Source organism: Corvus hawaiiensis, chromosome Z, assembly GCF_020740725.1.
Source record: "Corvus hawaiiensis isolate bCorHaw1 chromosome Z, bCorHaw1.pri.cur, whole genome shotgun sequence".
Taxonomy (NCBI): Eukaryota; Metazoa; Chordata; class Aves; order Passeriformes; family Corvidae; genus Corvus; species Corvus hawaiiensis.
Window position 1 is genome coordinate 23589486 of NC_063255.1, and position 17855 is coordinate 23607340.

General features: G+C 37.8%; 1 protein-coding gene across 3 annotated transcripts in view; it reads right to left on the reverse strand.

Moving 5' to 3' along the window:
* The window catches only part of TENT2 (terminal nucleotidyltransferase 2), a 44230-nt gene extending 29160 nt beyond the window's left edge, over positions 1–15070 (reverse strand). The window contains exons 1-8 of one of the 3 annotated variants that reach the window (XM_048291223.1): positions 14889–15070; positions 13087–13278; positions 12340–12468; positions 10854–11109; positions 9678–9792; positions 9474–9565; positions 8708–8774; positions 3148–3217 (exon numbers count right to left, since the gene is read on the reverse strand). In XM_048291223.1, coding sequence (XP_048147180.1) covers positions 3148–3217; positions 8708–8774; positions 9474–9565; positions 9678–9792; positions 10854–11109; positions 12340–12468; positions 13087–13241 — 884 coding nt within the window. In that variant the 5' untranslated portion in view covers positions 13242–13278; positions 14889–15070. Of the gene's footprint in view, positions 1–3147; positions 3218–8707; positions 8775–9473; positions 9566–9677; positions 9793–10853; positions 11110–12339; positions 12491–13086; positions 13279–14888 lie in introns of those variants that run through there. The other 2 variants (XM_048291221.1, XM_048291224.1) reach the window with 2 other exon arrangements.
* Between the last annotated feature and the right edge of the window lie 2785 nt (positions 15071–17855).

Here is a 17855-nt window from a genome sequence, read left to right on the forward strand (position 1 = left end):
GAGAACGGGAAGAGGTTAGAAGGTAAGAGGCATTTCTGCAATGACAATAAGAGAGAATCAGTACTTTAGAATAAAATCAATTCTGAGTAAACACTGCATGTTTTGCAATAAAACAGTTCTGATAATTTTCATTCTGTTAAGGTTAAATAAGGCAAACAAGCACTAACTGCCTTATTTACAACACAACCTGCCCCCAAGTTTGAATCTCCTACTGCATATAGAGCCTAACTACTCACAGAACTCAAGAAATTATATTGCATGGTAAATAAGCCACAGCAACACTAACTCGCAACAAGAAGAGCTTATTATTAGATAAAGAAGGAGTTGTCTGTGATAAATAGCTATTTCCATTTTACATGCACAAGCTGCATTCACATAGCACTTGTTTGCTCAAATACTTCTTAGGATTTTCTTGACTATATAAGGGAACATGGACCCGAAGTTCATTAAATTTGGTAAAATAATTTGAGGTCTATAAGAAATTTTTTGCATATTTTGAACATTTAACATTTTTTATATCTTTTAAACATTTTTTTACATTAAAACATTCTTTGCATCAAAACCACCATTGCATAATTTTAAACCTGAGTTAGTATCAAGCAGGGCCTTTTTTATGTTTTAAGAATATAGTACATAAAAGTACAGGAAATAAACAAGCTTCAGCTACCACTTCACAGCTGTAAATATAAGCATGAACACCCATAAGAATATTAACTGCATGTGCAAATGTAATAAAAAAATGTCAGATTGCATGTGTAATTCCAATTAATCCAAATTAACGAGAGGACTATTTACCAGATGCTGATTGAAGCAAGCTCTATTGCAGTTATTTTGCACATTACTATGCATGTTTTAATAGCTGTTGCAGTAGTGCAAGTGAAAAAGGGTTAGTACTGCTGGGACTCAAGTTCTACTAAAAAGCACAAAAGGAGAGGAAAAGAGTCAACTGCACATCAATTGTAGCAGAAGAGGAAGGTTTTGTATCTTCTGTAGTATAAAGATATTTGATCAAAGGCTTGTTGGGAAGCAGAGCCAGCATTAAAATAACTTCCTGGGAAAGACTACCAGAACAAAAATGCTAAGTCTTTAAGTGCAATGGATCTTCCCTTAATTTTACAGCACTATAAACTCCCAAGTTTTAGTAAAATAAAAGAGAACAAATACAAACTGAATGCTTCCTCATTCACCGAACCAAAGTAAGGGGCAACCGCCATTTGCAGGTATATATGGACCACTGGTAACACATTAGAATGTGGATCTCCAGACAGAGATAATACCCACTGAATTCAACCACCTCCTCTCAGCAGCTGGGCATCAAAAAACTAGCTTTTACAGTAAGCTTGTAATGTTTAGTTTCCAATTTTGGCAAAGTCAGGCTTAGTGCCCTGGGTACAGGATAGCCAATCAATTTTTCAAGACCTCTGTGAAAAAATGCTTGAGTACGCATTCTTCATACACCTGAGCCTACAAAAGACAAGAGGCCAGTAAGAGACTGGAAAGAGACAAATGCTTAAACAAAAAGACAAAACATGGATGGAGATGACAGGTTATGTAAGAGAAAGATAACTGTAAAGACAGAAAACAAAACAAAAACAAACAACAATTTAAAAAAAAAAAAAATCCTAACCCAAAATCATTACATTCCCCACCACTCCTCTCTTCCACAAAAGCAATACAGAAAACCAGATGGTGAAAAATACTGGGTTTTACTCTGCAAAAATATAATGTGCTGCTTCTAGTCTCAGACGATCATACTTTGATTTAGTGGGAAATAAAGAGTTCTTTAAATCCTATCTGTAAGGTATATAATTATCATGACTTTTTTTTTGAAAAAGTGACTGCACTATGGACTGTAAGTGCTTACAAAACAATTTCAATCTTCTCACACAATCACTTCCATCCAGTTCCATACTTAAGGTTTCTTTTTAAAGTTTATTTTCTCCTTTTAAATTGGGAAAAAAATATTGTTACAATCCCATAACTCATTCAATATTTGTGCCAGGAATTTATCATTTCATTTATATACCAAAAAGACTAGCATTGTTATATGTAGCTAATCCATATAACGCTTGACAAGTATCAGACTTTCAGAAAGCATGGAAGAAACAACCTTCTGTACTGTTAGAAGAGAAAGTAAAAAACATTCAAATTTTTAAAAGGTAGGCAAGTATACTCATGTAAATATGGCATTGGGTGTAAATGAAGAAAAAAGTATAAAGCAAAAAACCCAACAAGTGTATATCATCTCAGATGAAACAGAAGGTTAAATTGATGATATAGATTAGTTCGTTTTGTGAACATGACTGATTTAGTTTTATCAGGGCTGGAACCTTACGATGATAAAGTTAAATCGTCATAAAAACATGTTGTGATATGCTTTCATAGGGAGAGGCCAGAAAAGTAGGCGTATTTGTTTTTAAAATACAGATACAGGTCTGTAAAATTTCAGAACCATATAGACAGGTTAAGACAGCTACATTAAAGTTGTTCAATCTACAAAGAAGAATGAAACTACATTACTATAGGAAGCTAATACATATCAGTTTTACAAAACTAAGCCAATGAACAGAGGAAGATATGAATATTACTCAGACTGTCAACACATTTCAGTCCTTTGCAAGACTTTTCCCTCTGTCAGGTATTTTCATCATACACAATACGAAATACATCATTCTCTGTCCTAGCACATCCCTCTAAATTATTCTCATGTCTTCATAATGAATAGACAATGAATACAAGGAAACATAATCACAAACTAGTCTGTTTCAGTGTTTGTATAGCTAAATAGTTATGTCTGCACAGCAAGCAAAATTCTATTTCACAACAGTTTTCTTCCTACCACTGGTTTTCTGTCAAACCATTTGTCAACTTGGAGTCCACTACGTACAAAAAGCCCACAAAAATACGTGATGTACTGCTTCTAATTCACATCACAGGAATCAAAAAAGCATCTCAACCACAAGAGGTGCTTCAGACCATCAACGCAATAAGCTGACTGCCACTGCATGTTAGATCTACAAATCTGCAATACAACTACGGCACCACACAAATAAACACACATAACTGGGATTACTCCTAAGGGCAGTACATCTATAGAACACTTTCCCATGTCAAAGTCTAAAAGATTATGCTGAAGAGAATACTTGCCTGACTTTATCCCTGAATTTTACTATTGGCACTTTTGCTCTGATCAGCTGAGGTCGCTCAATGTAGCTTGCTGAAATGGAGAAAAACGTGCAATTAAGTTTCATGCAAGATGCAGATCTTAGTAAAATATCCTGTAATACAATCTTATCGACTGATTTATAGCAAATAGCAGCTTATTATATTTAGCAGAGTTGTGCTAAACCAAGAAACTTTAGCAACTGTAGCAAAAAAAAACAACCTAGGAAAGCATGTGAAATGCCCCCCACACTAAACATTAGAGAAGAAAGTAGAACACATAGTTTTCTGTGGGAAATACATTCCAGAAATTTGAACATAAGGAGTGCAGTACTACAGTCCTTTCATGGAACAGTACTTGTAATAGAAATCCTGAATAGTTATAATTAAGGTACAACAATAAAGGAGCAAGAACATATCCAACCAGGATGGGCTAGTGATAGGCTTAAAACTTGTTTGCAAAACTGTTCATTTGAATGACAAAGTACGTATCAGGAAATGCTACTGAAAACAGGACAATGCTTTCTATCAAAGATGGGATAACCTTTATCTGCCTTTTCTTTAATAGTAATAGCACATGCAATAAATCCACATTGATTATGATTATCAGATGATTATCTACACAGTATACATACATAGGCTCAATGCCAGACCGTCCAAACTCACACATACTAAGCTCAGCCACTCACAAAAAGCCACCAAATGCACCCTCCACACTTGGCTCCCCAAAACTGTTGCATCAGCCATATTGTTGTGATTTCCCTATACTTCATAATACCTCAGCGTATATTCAGCAGTTTCCCGTAATCCTGAATGAATACTGTGCCCAAGAAAGTAACGGAAAAGAAAAACAAGTATAGCCTGTAGGTTACATGACATGAATTTGGGCAAAAAGCATGATTTTAGTAATTACTTGTGTTGCCAAATCTAGGACCAGTTGTATTTGTCCATATCCAACATCATACATTTTCCCATTGTTTCTACAAATTAACCTCAGATTAGCATAAATAAGCATGCACAGTACAAGTAATACAGACTAAAAATAACCTTGAAAAAACTCTCATTTTTTCTTTCCCCCCAGAGAAAGCAACAAGGTACTTCTATCAGCTGAATAGCCACCTTGATTAAACAGCATCATCTCCATTGCTTTTGGATGACAAATTCAGATTTTGTGGAACACTGCTGGGAAATACTCAATTAAAACAAACTTCTCTTTTTTTTCTTTTTTTTTTTTTGAGACTTTCTGAAACTGTTTTATGGACATGCACGTCCAGACAGATTTGACCGGAGGCAATCTTTTATCTGGATTTTAATGCACTGTACAAGCCTAAGCAACACACAGACTGGCACTCAGAATAAAAGAAAATCTTACTAATTTACTGATGTTAATGGGAGAATCTTAAATAAGTAACTTCAATTCATGTTCACTGACTGCAAACTTTACACAAGCATTGCCTCTAGCTGAACCTTCAGACACATCCAGGCATCTCTCCTCCAGCATCCCCAGAACATTTTTAAAGTGAGAGTTTGCTTCTCTGACTACTTTCCTTTCACTACCAAATTTATGACAAAGATTCCCAATACACTAGCACATGGTAGACAACAGTGGATGTCTTTCTGTATGCCATAGCAATTCAACTTTCCTCACTATGACCCTTACCAATGCTCTTCAGAAATTAACTGAACTCATTCTAGCGACAATCCACTTCCAAACACATCCTTGTCTGCAAATGCCTCCCTACACTTGATGGATGCTTGTGTCAAATTAGTTGGCTAAGAAAAAAAGATACAGCCCAAAACATAAACCCAATCTGTTTCACAGGGTGGTAAAAAGCAAGGAGGAAGTTAGAAGAGCAAAGAGGAAGTTAGAAGGCAGTGACTTCCTGCTGGTATCCTGTTTCTTGGCTCAGACCAATGAGGCTGTTAGCAGAATCTATATTGTAGCTTATACATACATACTGGGAAGAAATAGTCACAAATACAGGATGTGGAATTCTGAAATACATACAGGTTGAGTAAGTGCCTTAGTAAACTGACTATGTGATCGTGAAAGCTACGACCAGAGGGCTACATCAAAATATATGAAAAGAAATCTATACAGCTGCTCCCCACTTTTGGGCATGTCTATGAAAAGGTCATGGACACCACTACAGCTTAGAAAAGAAGAATACAATGGCTTCAAAGAAGACTAAGCACTGGTTCATATGTAACTTATTCATTCAGAATTTCAGACTGAACAGCTTAATTCTCTCTCTTCTTTTACAGAATGAAAGATTAAGAAATTGTACAGAATATTAATCCCAAACATGGTATATGCCAAAAAGATCTTTGGCATCCTGGGCACGTAGCCTGCTCTCATTGATTGGGTTATACTACAGAAGGAGAAACTGGGCAACACAGGAGTTTGAATCCACATTCATGAAGAATCTAGAAAGGTACAACCCACCACAGGATGAAATAATTGCTGATTTTTTGGAATTCACTCAACAACCTGCACAGTCCTTCAAAGTCATTCAGTTGAGTTCAAATTCCTTTGCTTGTCCCAGCTGTTACACATTTCCCACTAGACCACTATTAGGCAGATTCCACTCTGATACCCTAGTCTCAACTCTACTGCACCTCTTTGTTATTTATGTAGACAGTAAATACCTGTCAACCTAACACTACCAAGGTGTTTTTCAAACGAATCCCACACAGATGAATCTGAAGTGAGGAATCAGTCTGACATTTACTCTCAGCGGTTTAGATGTAACCTCTTCAGTTATCACCCCAAATTAATGCTTCACATTTCTAAAGACATTGACTTCAGCATATATGGGAATGTCAGCCAATCTTCTAAAAAAATACATCTACAGGTATCTGAACAAATAAGCCAAGAAGTTACACATGATCAGCTATCCTTTGATACGGATCATGTATTTGCTATCCCTACATCTCTCTTCTCTAGGAGAAACACAATACATACCTTTAAGACTAACACGCCCCACAAAAACAGTGAATAAAATACCTGAAGCTTTCTCCCACTTTTCTCTGTGATTAGACTATTCAGAAGAGAACACATTTTCACTTCAGCTGGTATTCTAGATGCAGAATGACAACACAGAAAAGGCTCTGCTAAAAGATTTAGAATGTGATGGACTAAAATTTCTTGCTCACACTTGTTACCATTTACAAATCTGAAACTGAAATAAGCTATACAAATTTTGAATCCACCTCCCAAACCTACTAATCTAGAAATCACATTCAACTCTATAACAAGGACAAAAGAGATAGCACTTAAAGTTCTGAAGACAAAACAAATGGTGAAAGAGAGTGATCTAATTTGCACTTGGAATGCTTCTTCATTTATCAATCATAAAATTAAGGTGAAATAAGCACAGAATCACACGCTTACTGTCCTTATACTGGAATGCACAGCAAAACTGCAGAGTGCAAGAACAAAGAGGGAGATGTTAGGAGAGGCACAGACAGAAAAAACTCCCAAGTTTCTGAACTGATCTGGAAAAAGGTAAAACAGCTCTAAAACTTTACCTATGCCACAAACATCCTCCTTATTTCTTTTTGTCTTTTAACTCTTTCATAAAACCAGAGCAAGAACTTAATTTCAAACAGCATCTTATATTTTTTCCCTCCTGTTGTTTCTTTTACATCTTGGCACACACTTTGCTAGCTTTCATGCTTGGCCCAAACTATGTTTATTTCTGTTCTCTCATGTGAAGCAACAGTAAGTTTTTTGACTGCTCACACACTTGTTGAGAACATGCTGCAGTCTCTCTTCTACAGAAGAAAGAAATACTTAACTAATATTGTCAAAGAGGTATTACCTTAAAATTATAGGATAGCATCATAAATGCTAACAGGGCAGCATAAAACTTGAAAATAATTATCAGAAGCAGATTCATACATTTTAGGTAGACAGGCTGTCCTTGATTTATAGTAAGCACTACTGAGCAACAACTGAAACTTCAGTGTGTTACCAACGTTCTTTTCATATTAAATCCAAATTACAGTACTGTACCAGCTACTAAGAAAATTAACTATCTCAGCTGAAACCAGGACATCTCTTGTTTCAGAAGTACTAAACCTTGGCAGAGTTGAGCTACAGCTTGTAAATTAGCTAAATCTAAATGGAAAGACCCATGTGCCAAAGCCTTTTTGTTCCAAACATTTTCAAACAATTTTTGCCTGTTAGTTGTATTCACAAAACATCCATACACAGACACAGGACAGACTGCTAGGTATAGGAATTAATGCCACAGAATCTTCAAGATTCTGAAGAGAAGGTCTACACACCACAACTAAGAGCGCCTGACAGGAGTGGTAATCTCAGCAGTGCTTTGTCCTGCCTTACCTTCCACAGGACATTTTGATTAAATCAAGCTGACCAAATGCACTTGAAAGGTAACAGAGAATTACGAAAGCATAAAAAAACAGGCAAAGGCACAAATACCTTTGGGGATCACTTGCACATGACCATCATACCTTTCTGACTTGATTTTGTCTAACGCTCAAGAACAAAAGCTCTTGAAAAAGATTGCTTATTTAGAAGCTCCCTTTCTGATCCCTGAAAACACACCTATTTTATCACTGTGCTACCAGAAAGCACTGGAGAGAGCTGCACCACAGACAAACCCAGATTAATTTTCAGACTTATGCAAATGTCAATATACAGTATAATAAGCATTAAATATCAGATGCCTATTCAGCAATAGATCTATCAAGTCTTTCTTCCAAGTGAGCTGTTAAAATCTGTGCATGCATGCTTGCCAATGAAGAAATTTTGAAGTCTGCATTTAAATTTACAGTTTGTTCCTTTTAGCACTGCAGGACCGTTCAGAACATCACTATAAGGAGTAGCATCAAAGATTCTATCACAGGTCTGGGAAGAAGGGTGATAAAGTCATTGATATCAGTAAATGTCAGGGTATTTTATAATTCAAAGGATGATACAAAAGCCTCTTTGAAGTAGAAGGTTTTCACATTTAAGTCAAGAACTGCCCATGTGAATTCTTAATCTGAAGGGAGTCTAAACAACAACCTATAAAAACTGTGAATTTACATGTTTTATGTGTGTGTGTACTAGTACTGTCAACATTTATTACTTTCTTCATTAGGCACCTAAGTTAATTACTTCTCAAAAGAAAAAAATCAATTCTATACAGTCTACTGTGAGTGACATCTTATTTTACAAATTTTTAAGAGTATTTTTCACAGGAAGACACTGCAATATAAGATATTAGCAAGAGTTCGCTAACAGAGGTTTCCCAAACAGAAATCTACTCCTTTCTCATTGTGTTCCACAATTCAAAAGTCATCTGAAATATTACACGTTATTGAAGTCCACTAGTTTTCAAGAAAAACTGTTTTTCTGATTACCATTGATCAGCATTGAGTAACATCACTAAATATTTATAGCTTTTCTTCAAAGAGTACTGTGATTAGAACCTAGACAAGATGCAATTACATATATTAGTTGCAATTGTGCATCAATACTTCTTCCAGAATGGCCAATAATCTTACCACCTCACTTTAGACAGTAACTTACAAAGTTTAGTACTGAAGAGTTTTTGGACTAAGCTGAGTATACGTCTCGCTTCAGTCTTCTGATTCACCTGAAATGTGGTATTAAAATTAATGAAAAGAATTGATATCTCTCATTTAAATGTTCAAAGTAAGCATGCTTTCCTTTCAAAATGAAATTAGTTCTCAGAATAAGACATGAACATGTACACTAACACATTCTACAGCCTACATATACATTTAAAAGATGTATAGACCTAGATGAAAACCTAGTCCCACTTACACAAAAATGTCCTCTTTTGCCCTTTAAATGACACTGCAATTCTTTCAAGATTATGGTCTATTTAAATTTCCTGTAGATATCCTTTTCCTTTAACTTCATTTCTACTCATAACATTTTTTTTTCACTGAAAATATTCCAGATATTAAATACATTTTTATGCCTGATCACTAAAACTGGTAGCTATGAATCTAAACAACAATATAAGAAACTTTACTTATTACAAGTTGTTTCTGCATTTAAAAGAGTTCTCCAAAAAATTTTCTTCCTCCTCTTTCCTTTTGCTGTATTTTTTCACTTATGAATTGAAGGTAAAGATTTAAAAAGTAAGTTTTGTTAGGTTTATAGGGTTGAATTCATATCTGGGCCCATAGTTTGTAGCTATTATGAGTGCAAAACTGTGTTATTAAATCAAAAAGATTTGAGCACTTTTTTATCATTTCAGGATCCAGCCTTTTAATAGCCCACACATAAAACCTATGTTTAACTATGTATGTTTTAAATTACTTACTGGTTCTTCTTTAACCACCAGGCACAAATCACCGTCACTAGTACGAGTGCCAAATCCATTCAGTGAGGATCCAACCAAAAAAAGTCTGCTCTCTGTAACAGAAGAGTAACTGAAAATGTGACATATTACAGTTTGAGAGGAAGGAAGAATCGCGAACTGGAAGAGCATTCAAACTGATACTAAGTAATCGAATTCTAAACGTACGTGGAAAAATTAGCTGAATTTCTCTCTGGAGTTCTGTTCTGCAGAGCTCTTTTCTGTCCAAATCAGAGGCCTGTTGCCGACACACTTGAAACAAGTCCAAAATCTGTTGACTTAACTGGACACACACATACAAAAAATAAAGACATAGCAAAGTGAACGTTCTTTCCGGTCAGAGATGCAATTACATGAAACAGAGAAAGTTGGATTTTTTTATGCAAAATTCAGCACCATTTCACATGGCCTACTCCATTGTCTACAGTTTTACTACACTTAAATTCACAATGAGTAATTCCCTAGAAGAAACTTCTGCTAAGTTTTTAAATTTAAATTTGTTCCATTTGTTATAAAATGTCAAACCACAGAAAATAATTTCTGCATCATCAGTACATGCAGCCTTTCAGGGAATAACTGGAAAGACCAGAGACATCATCTGCTGACTTTAATGTCAACAGTTTGCCTGCCAGTAACAGGAGGAAAAAAGCTTATTATAAAAACTGATTTAAATTAGCTTTCTTTTTCATCCCACAAAAACTGTTAAAAGAAGAAGTCCGCTCTTTGTTGGAAGGAGGTATTAACTGTTCTCCTTTCACAACACTGTTACATTCTATAACAAACAGGCATATTTATATTAAAAAAACCCAAACCCTTCTGTCATGTTCGTGCAGAACAAGAAACAGTTCTAAACTACATTCCATTCTCTTCTATATTCCAGAACAGCTATGACAGCAACTTTTATGCTTTCTTGAAATAAGGTAGAGAACATCTTTAGAGGCCAAATACTGCATTTATTCAGAATGAGCTTCTCTCATATTACTATGGTGGGGTTTTTTCAGTCAGGATTCTCCCCACCTCATTTCATGTGAGAAATGGACTATTTCTCCAGTTTTTACTTAGTAGAGCCTGACATCAGGATGGAAATCAAACAACACAAGGAAACAATACCCTGACTTCCCCTGTCCCCACAAAAATACTTCAAACCCAAGCACAGACAAGGAGGTGATATAGAACCACAGTGGCTGCTACACTTACTGATACTCCTTCTAATGGCAGCTTAGCAATAGATATCCCATGACACTGTTACAAATCCTTGTAGAAATTTTTGTCGTCTCCCACAGCACCTCTGGCTTCTGCCTACTCAGAAGCCAGAAGTAAAGCACAGGCACAGAAAGCAATTACCTCATCCTTGGCAACAGGGAGCCTGGTTCCTGCAGGGTCTGGAAACAAATTATCTTGCAAAGGAGGGACACATCCAATTAAAGCTGGTGAACCATGTGCATGCAACACCGGAGACTGAATCGAAACTGGTGATGGGAAGGAGCGTCTACGTTCTTCTGGTAAAGGCACTGCTTGGTTAACTACAGTTGTGTCAGAATCATGTGAATGAATCCGCTGCCGTTTGGCATCATCTGGAATGCTTTGTTGACTTTGTCTCCTAGAGAGAGACACTGTGTAATTCCTCTAGTTTACAAGCTCCAACTTATGATTAAAAGACCACTTCTACAAAGTTTAAATACTAAAACTTAATGATGTAACTACTTCACTAAGCCCAAGTGTGCTACAGAACAGTCATGCCTGTCCTAGGTACTATGTGAAACAAACCTGGAATGGGAAAAGAGAACATAAAATTGCAGAAATGAAGCTAGCCTAGAACTGGATTGATGCAATTCTTTAAGGCAAGCATCTGCACTAACCAACTGAAACCCAAATGACAAGTTTGGTTAAATTGACTGCAAATCTCCCAACACAGCACAGCTTCTCAAGAGGAAAAGATGCATGCAGTATGAAACCAGGAATTTCCTTAGTTCATGGAATAATTACATACTCAACTGTAACTTAATAGCATATATTTGGTTGTACTTATTTTTTCATGTTAGATTTGGTACAGAAATAACATACAGGAGATAGTACTGAAGACAGACTACATAGAACCTCCTTCCAATCAGCTGATTCCCAGAACTATAGAAACACTTACCAACTAGTATATCTGAACTGATAAAGAGAACAGGGTTTTTTTTCTAAAGCATTAAAGGAAAATTAAACCCTACATTTATGTAAAATTTCCCTTTCTGTGGTAACTAAAATATCAAAGGTAGTAATGTAAATTCAAGTTAATTTTTTTTAAAAAACAACAAAAATTAGGTTTCCATAAAATCGTCTTTAAAAAAGAGAATTTATACATGCTTGAATTTAAGGCTTTGTATTTGAAAAATAATACTCACATAATTAAGAAAACAAGGAAAAACACCTCATGTCATCAGGAAAACATGACAATTCCCATAAAACCTTGAGGGTGCACTCTACTTTTAACTTGACAAATTAACAGGAAAAAAACATTCATCGACACAAACCTTCTTAAAGTCAATCCGACACGGACTGCAATCCATTGCAGTATTACAATAAATCACTTAAATCACTTCTGCAAGGCTACAGCTGTTGGAGGAGGAAAACTAGGTACAGGAAGTCACTTATGAGTACAAAGATTATCAAAAACAGGTATAATGCTTTAAAGAGCCAATACATGGCCTGTTTCCATCAAAAACAAAAAAGTATTCAGTATCACAATTTCTAACACAACTCAAATTGCATAAGAAATTGATAACAGACGAGCTTCACAATGGGTACATTATAACCAGTAGTAGTCAGATATATACAAATAACTTACTTTCTTCCTTGAAATGACGTCAGGGCATCTGATGTAGACACTGGACTGACACTTCTGTAAGTCACTGGTTGCAGTGTAACTACCGGAGTAACAGCTGGAGTAGCTTCAATGTTCCCACTCAAAAGGGCTCTAGAAAGACTACAGTCCATAACTATTATTCATAAGATAACCAAGATGCTTTTTATGAGTTGGTAGTTTTTGTTAACTGAATATTAAACTCTACAAGTCCTGTCATTTTTTTTTCTTAGAATACATCTTTCTATTCAAAATGAAGACATATTTCAGTTTATAATATGTATTTCATTAAAAACAGAAAATGGTCATTCTTGACAGCATATGTGTAAGAAGGGGTTATCAAAAAAATTAACTTAAAGATGTTAAATTCAAAAGCCTAAAGAACACAATGGTGTCTTGAAATATAGACCCAAGAATAAACTTTTGTTCCCCTTCTCATCTCCTCTCTGCGCTCCCCAATAAACAAATACAGTTGAAGAGCTTTAAAAATGAACTCTGGATTAACAGCTCTAATCAGTGCAATGGCATCTCATGCATTATGCCCAATGCAGGCGAGCATTAAGATTTGCAGGTCCGTAAGAGAAATGCCACAGCTCTTTTTTATACGTTTGACATCTTCATGTTTTGTGACATTCAATGCAGTTCAATGTTAAAAACAGTGAAAACCATCCTCCATAAACAGAAATATTTCTTTCAGACCCAACCCCTGCTATCAAATCTTACTGTACTTACACTGCAGTGCGAAAATGAATCGGAGGAACGATAATTTGCTGGTGAGAAAGAAGACTAGGAGGTATATTTAGAGGAAGTTTAGTGAAAAAAGTACTCTGTTGTTGGTATTTTGGAGGGAATGGTGGACGACCCAAGTTGGAAGAATTTGGGAACATGCTCCTTTCTACTTGAAGTGAACATGTATTCTTTTATCTACAGTAAAAAAAAAAAAAAAAAAGAAAGAAAGAAAGAAAGAAATTGAAATCAGGTAAAAAGAAATACTTTATAGGTTACCTTTTAAGATCTTGGTTTAAAAATTTAAGTAATCTAGAATATACTTCCAGGAATTGCTTAAGAGCATGGTGATCACAGGGTAGCTTTTATTGCCTTTCAGTACAAGACACTAAATAAAAATACTGTATACTCTGAAGTCTTATAATTACTGCTTACTTTATTTATGTTTAAAAGTGAATTTTTATTTAGTCCCCACAATTTTACATTTAATTTTAGAAAAATTAAATGTCACAAGATATAAAAGTTTTAATCTCAGGGAAAAGTACCATGTAACAGTGGAATTTGTTTCATAGTTCAAATATTCCATAATGAGGTTCACAATATATGGAAAGAAATTCCTGACTACCTCATAAGAGCATGAAGATGCAGCTAATAATGAACTACACGTTATCTCATGAAGTTAGTATTTTTTCATGACATGACATGTAAAAAAGCAGCCAAATGATGACACCACTTGCAACTAATCTAAGCATGCTTTAAGAATATCATACCCATATAGTATTATTTAACTGAATAGATTCTGTTATAGAAAAATGTTGGTTTACTATCTGTTAAATCAAAAATTGATTCCGGGCAACTGGCCAGATAGCTCTATCACTGCAGGCAGCATTAGCACAGAGCATAGGAAAATGAATAATGAGGAGTTTATGTGGTTGGGTTTGGCTTCGCTCTTTATTTCCTGTGATGACAACCCACAGTAGTGAATAGTAAATACATGGACATTGCTGCACTAGCTCCATGAAAAAGCTATTACAGTTCTTCCCTTTTTTTTTTTCCCGTTTGGTGGGGTGGGTGAGGGGAAGCATTATGCATTAATGGATCTTCACTTTCAGTTCTGCCAAAGAAAAGACACCGAGTTGCATAAAAAGAAAGTTACTTGACATTTAGTCTGAATGAGCATTTATGTGCTGTCCAAACTTTTCCTTTTCTAGTAGACAGAACAACTGTTAACATGCCTTATCCGCCCCCTCTGAGGAGACCAGGCACTCTCCATAGCATACCGTACACATAAGCAGTTTATGGATACAATTAGCTGGTAACAGAACGATGAATGAGAATTCAAGAGCTAGGCGCAGAAGAAACACAAGTTCGGTTTAGCCTTGGAAGCTGTAAACACCAGGAAGAGAAGAATGGAGGAGTTACCTTTCCCAACCCGAAACAATGCAATAACACAGCTGGCTCACAATAGTGACAACGACCTTTACAGCGACTTTCAGCACTGTTTACGTCGCCAGGAATTGCCAGGCTCTCTTAAGCAGTTTCGTAACTTACAGTTCAGGTACCTTTGTCCCCAGTGGGGGACAAAGTGTCCTTTGGAAACAGTGGGCACTGTTTCCAAACAAGCGTGTGCTTCCCACAGAGTCACACAAGTGAACCGTGCAGGTAAGCCCGCGCGCACGGAGGCCCGCCAGCCCCCAGCCCCAGTGCCAGGAGAGGCGTCCGGGGCCACCGCCACCCCTGGGGCCAGAGCCCAACCCCCTGACGCTGCTCCCTGTCACGTCCACGCGGGACCCCCACAAGACACTCACGCAGGGCCTGAGAGGAGGCAGGCGGGACGGGCCTGCGGGAAGCACCGTGCGGAGTGGGCAACGGAGACCAGTTCCTGCAGCTGAGCACCGTCTCCGTCCCCCGGATGCAGAGACGCCGCAGGAAGCGGCCGGGATGCGACAGGAAGCGGCAGGAAGCGGCCGGACCGCCGCAGGAAGCGCTCCCTCCACCCGCTCCTGCGCCACTTAGCGGCCGCCTTCCAGGCTCACGCCCCCTAGCGGTGCGGCGGGACGCATGCGCGGGGCGGCTCCGGACGCTGGGCGGGCGCTCGCGCGGCCTCCGTGAGGGGCGAGTGAGAGCCGGCCGTGACAGGCACAGCGCTCCGCCGACCCCTGGTCCTGGCGGGCGCCGAAAGAGACATGATAGTGCGGCTGGTTTGCTTTCTATAATTACTGGCCGACTGTAATTGAGCTACTGTGCAGAAGTGTGTCCGAAGTATTGTATTTGGCTAAATGAATTAGGATTTGGCCAACATGGATTGTAGGGATGCTAGGGTTAATCGGAGGTCACAAACAGATTGACATGCTTGGTCCCTGAAGGATGACAGAAGCAAAATCGTAGAGTCATAGAATCATCAGTGTTGGAAAAGATGTTAAGATCATGCAGTCCATCAACCATCCATCCAGAACTACCACTCTAACCCCTAAACTACTAAACTATCACTCAGCACCAGATCCAAACACCTGAAGAACATCTCAAGGTGATTCAATTACCTCTTTAGGCAATCTATTCCAATGCTTGACCACACTAATAATGCGGAAAAAATTTTTGATATGTAACCTGAATCTTCCCTGTCTCAGCTTAAGGCCATTTCGAGTAGTCCGGGGCACCGTAGGAGAGACCAGCTCCCCACCTGGCACCTTCCTCTCAGGGAGCTCTAAGAGCGAAAATGTCCCCCTTGAGCCTCCTCTTCTTGAGACTAAACACACCGAGCTCCCCCAGCTGCTCCTCATATGACACATTTGCTAGTCCTTTCAACTGGCTTTGTTGCCCATCACTGGACACACTCCAGCACCTCAATGTCCTCTTTAATGTGACTCCTTCTCGGGGAGAACACTTACCATAAGTGAGCTCTTGGTATGAGCAGGTACTGAAACAGTGAGTTTGTGCATACACACACACTGTTGAAACTCCCACATTTGAGAGGAAAGGGGTAAGTTGAAGGCTTGCTCAACTTCAAAACTCTGACTTGAGGGCTTTCTCAGCTGAGAGCAGCCACAGCTGGAGTTGTTATGGTTTAAGGCTCTGGCTACTCACAGAGAGACTTAATAGATAAGAAGGAGACAAAATACAGAGGCCTAGTGAAGTGGGACTGCAAATGGACTGACAAGGGAAAGTTTGGGTTGTGAAAGGACTTTATCATCTTGGCTATGATATGGGATCTTCATATAAGGGTCAGTTTGTGGCTATGGTTAGCATTACATTTATGAGAGACAAATCCTAATGGCATACTGGGAATGAATATGCAAAGCAAAGTTTAGCCACAAAGAAATTCCCCTTAAGAACTTTTTATTCTGGGGAGGGGACTGGGACTGCTTGGGAGGCTGAGATGAGACACAGCCAGACAGTGACCCAAACTGGCTAAGGGGATATTCCAGACCATGTGACATCATACCCAGTATATAAACTGGGAGGAAGAAGGAAGAAGAGGAGGGCATTTGTAATTATACTGTTTGCCTTCCTAAGTAACCGTGACTTGTGGTGGAATCCAGCTCTCTTGGGGATGGCTGAACACATGCCTGTCGATGGGAAGCAGTGAATAAATTCCTTATTTTGCTTTGCTTGCATGCACAGCTTTTGCTTTCTCTATTAAACTGTCTGTATCTCAACCCATGTTTTTTATCTTCTACCCTTCTGATTTTATCACAGATCCTGCTAGTGGGGAAGTGAGGAAGTGGCTGTGTGGTGCTTGGTTGCCAGATGGGATTAAACCATGACAATCTTTCTGGGCTATTCATTTGGAATCAAGACTTAACTTTCTACTTCTGCTCAAAGTAGAAACTTTGTGTCATAACTGTTAGAAGTCAGCGATACAACTCCTTACAGCTGCAGTTCCCTGTATGCCCCATTCAGATGTTGTCCTCCAGACCATTTGACCACTCTTCTCGCCATAATCTATCCATTAAACAAAAGCATGTCATGCTTCTAGGTTTCTCATATTTGCCATGGGGCCTACAATAAATCTAACCTAATACAATCAATATACTTGGCAGCAGGCAGTGTTTATAGCAGAGTATTAAAAATCAACATCTTTTTATACAGCAGAAATGAAAAAAAAAAAGAAAGAAAAGAAAGAAAAAAATATTTAGGAATGCCTTTACTGATCTTTACTGATTGAAGTAACTTGCATTGCTGTGGTTTTTTCCTGGTCTCCCTTTCCTCTGCTCCTTGGCACAAGGCACGCTGATTTTGTGTTTGCATCAATCTAGATACTAAATAACCTTTTTTTTTTTTTTTTGGCACAGACTGTTCACTCTGAAGGATTTTTTCCCATGTCTTACCTCCATTCGCTTGTCAACATAGTTACACATTTCAGTGAGGCACCTGAAATAACCTGACATTTTACAAATTGCCAACAGCCTTCTGAGACAAATCTCTGTGCTTTGATGTGCTGAGAGTTGTTCTATTTTTTCAATATGTGCTGTCTTTCTTCCTGACCCTGACAGTGATCTCAGACAGTTTACAGATACTCTTCTGTTAGAAAAGACATACAAAGCCTTACTCCTGGTTTTAGCTGGGAATCAGACTGCTGGTCAAGAGATACTCAACTGAACAACATACAACAAATAATTTGAGAACTTGCACTAGTGATTCCAACAGATTCCCCCAAACAGAAAGGCATTAGGACTAGTCTTGTGTTTCTGCCTCAAAAGATGCTTGCATTAGAATAAAAATGGTACTATTTCTAAAAATAATTTATTTGAACAACTGCAATGAAACTGAATGAT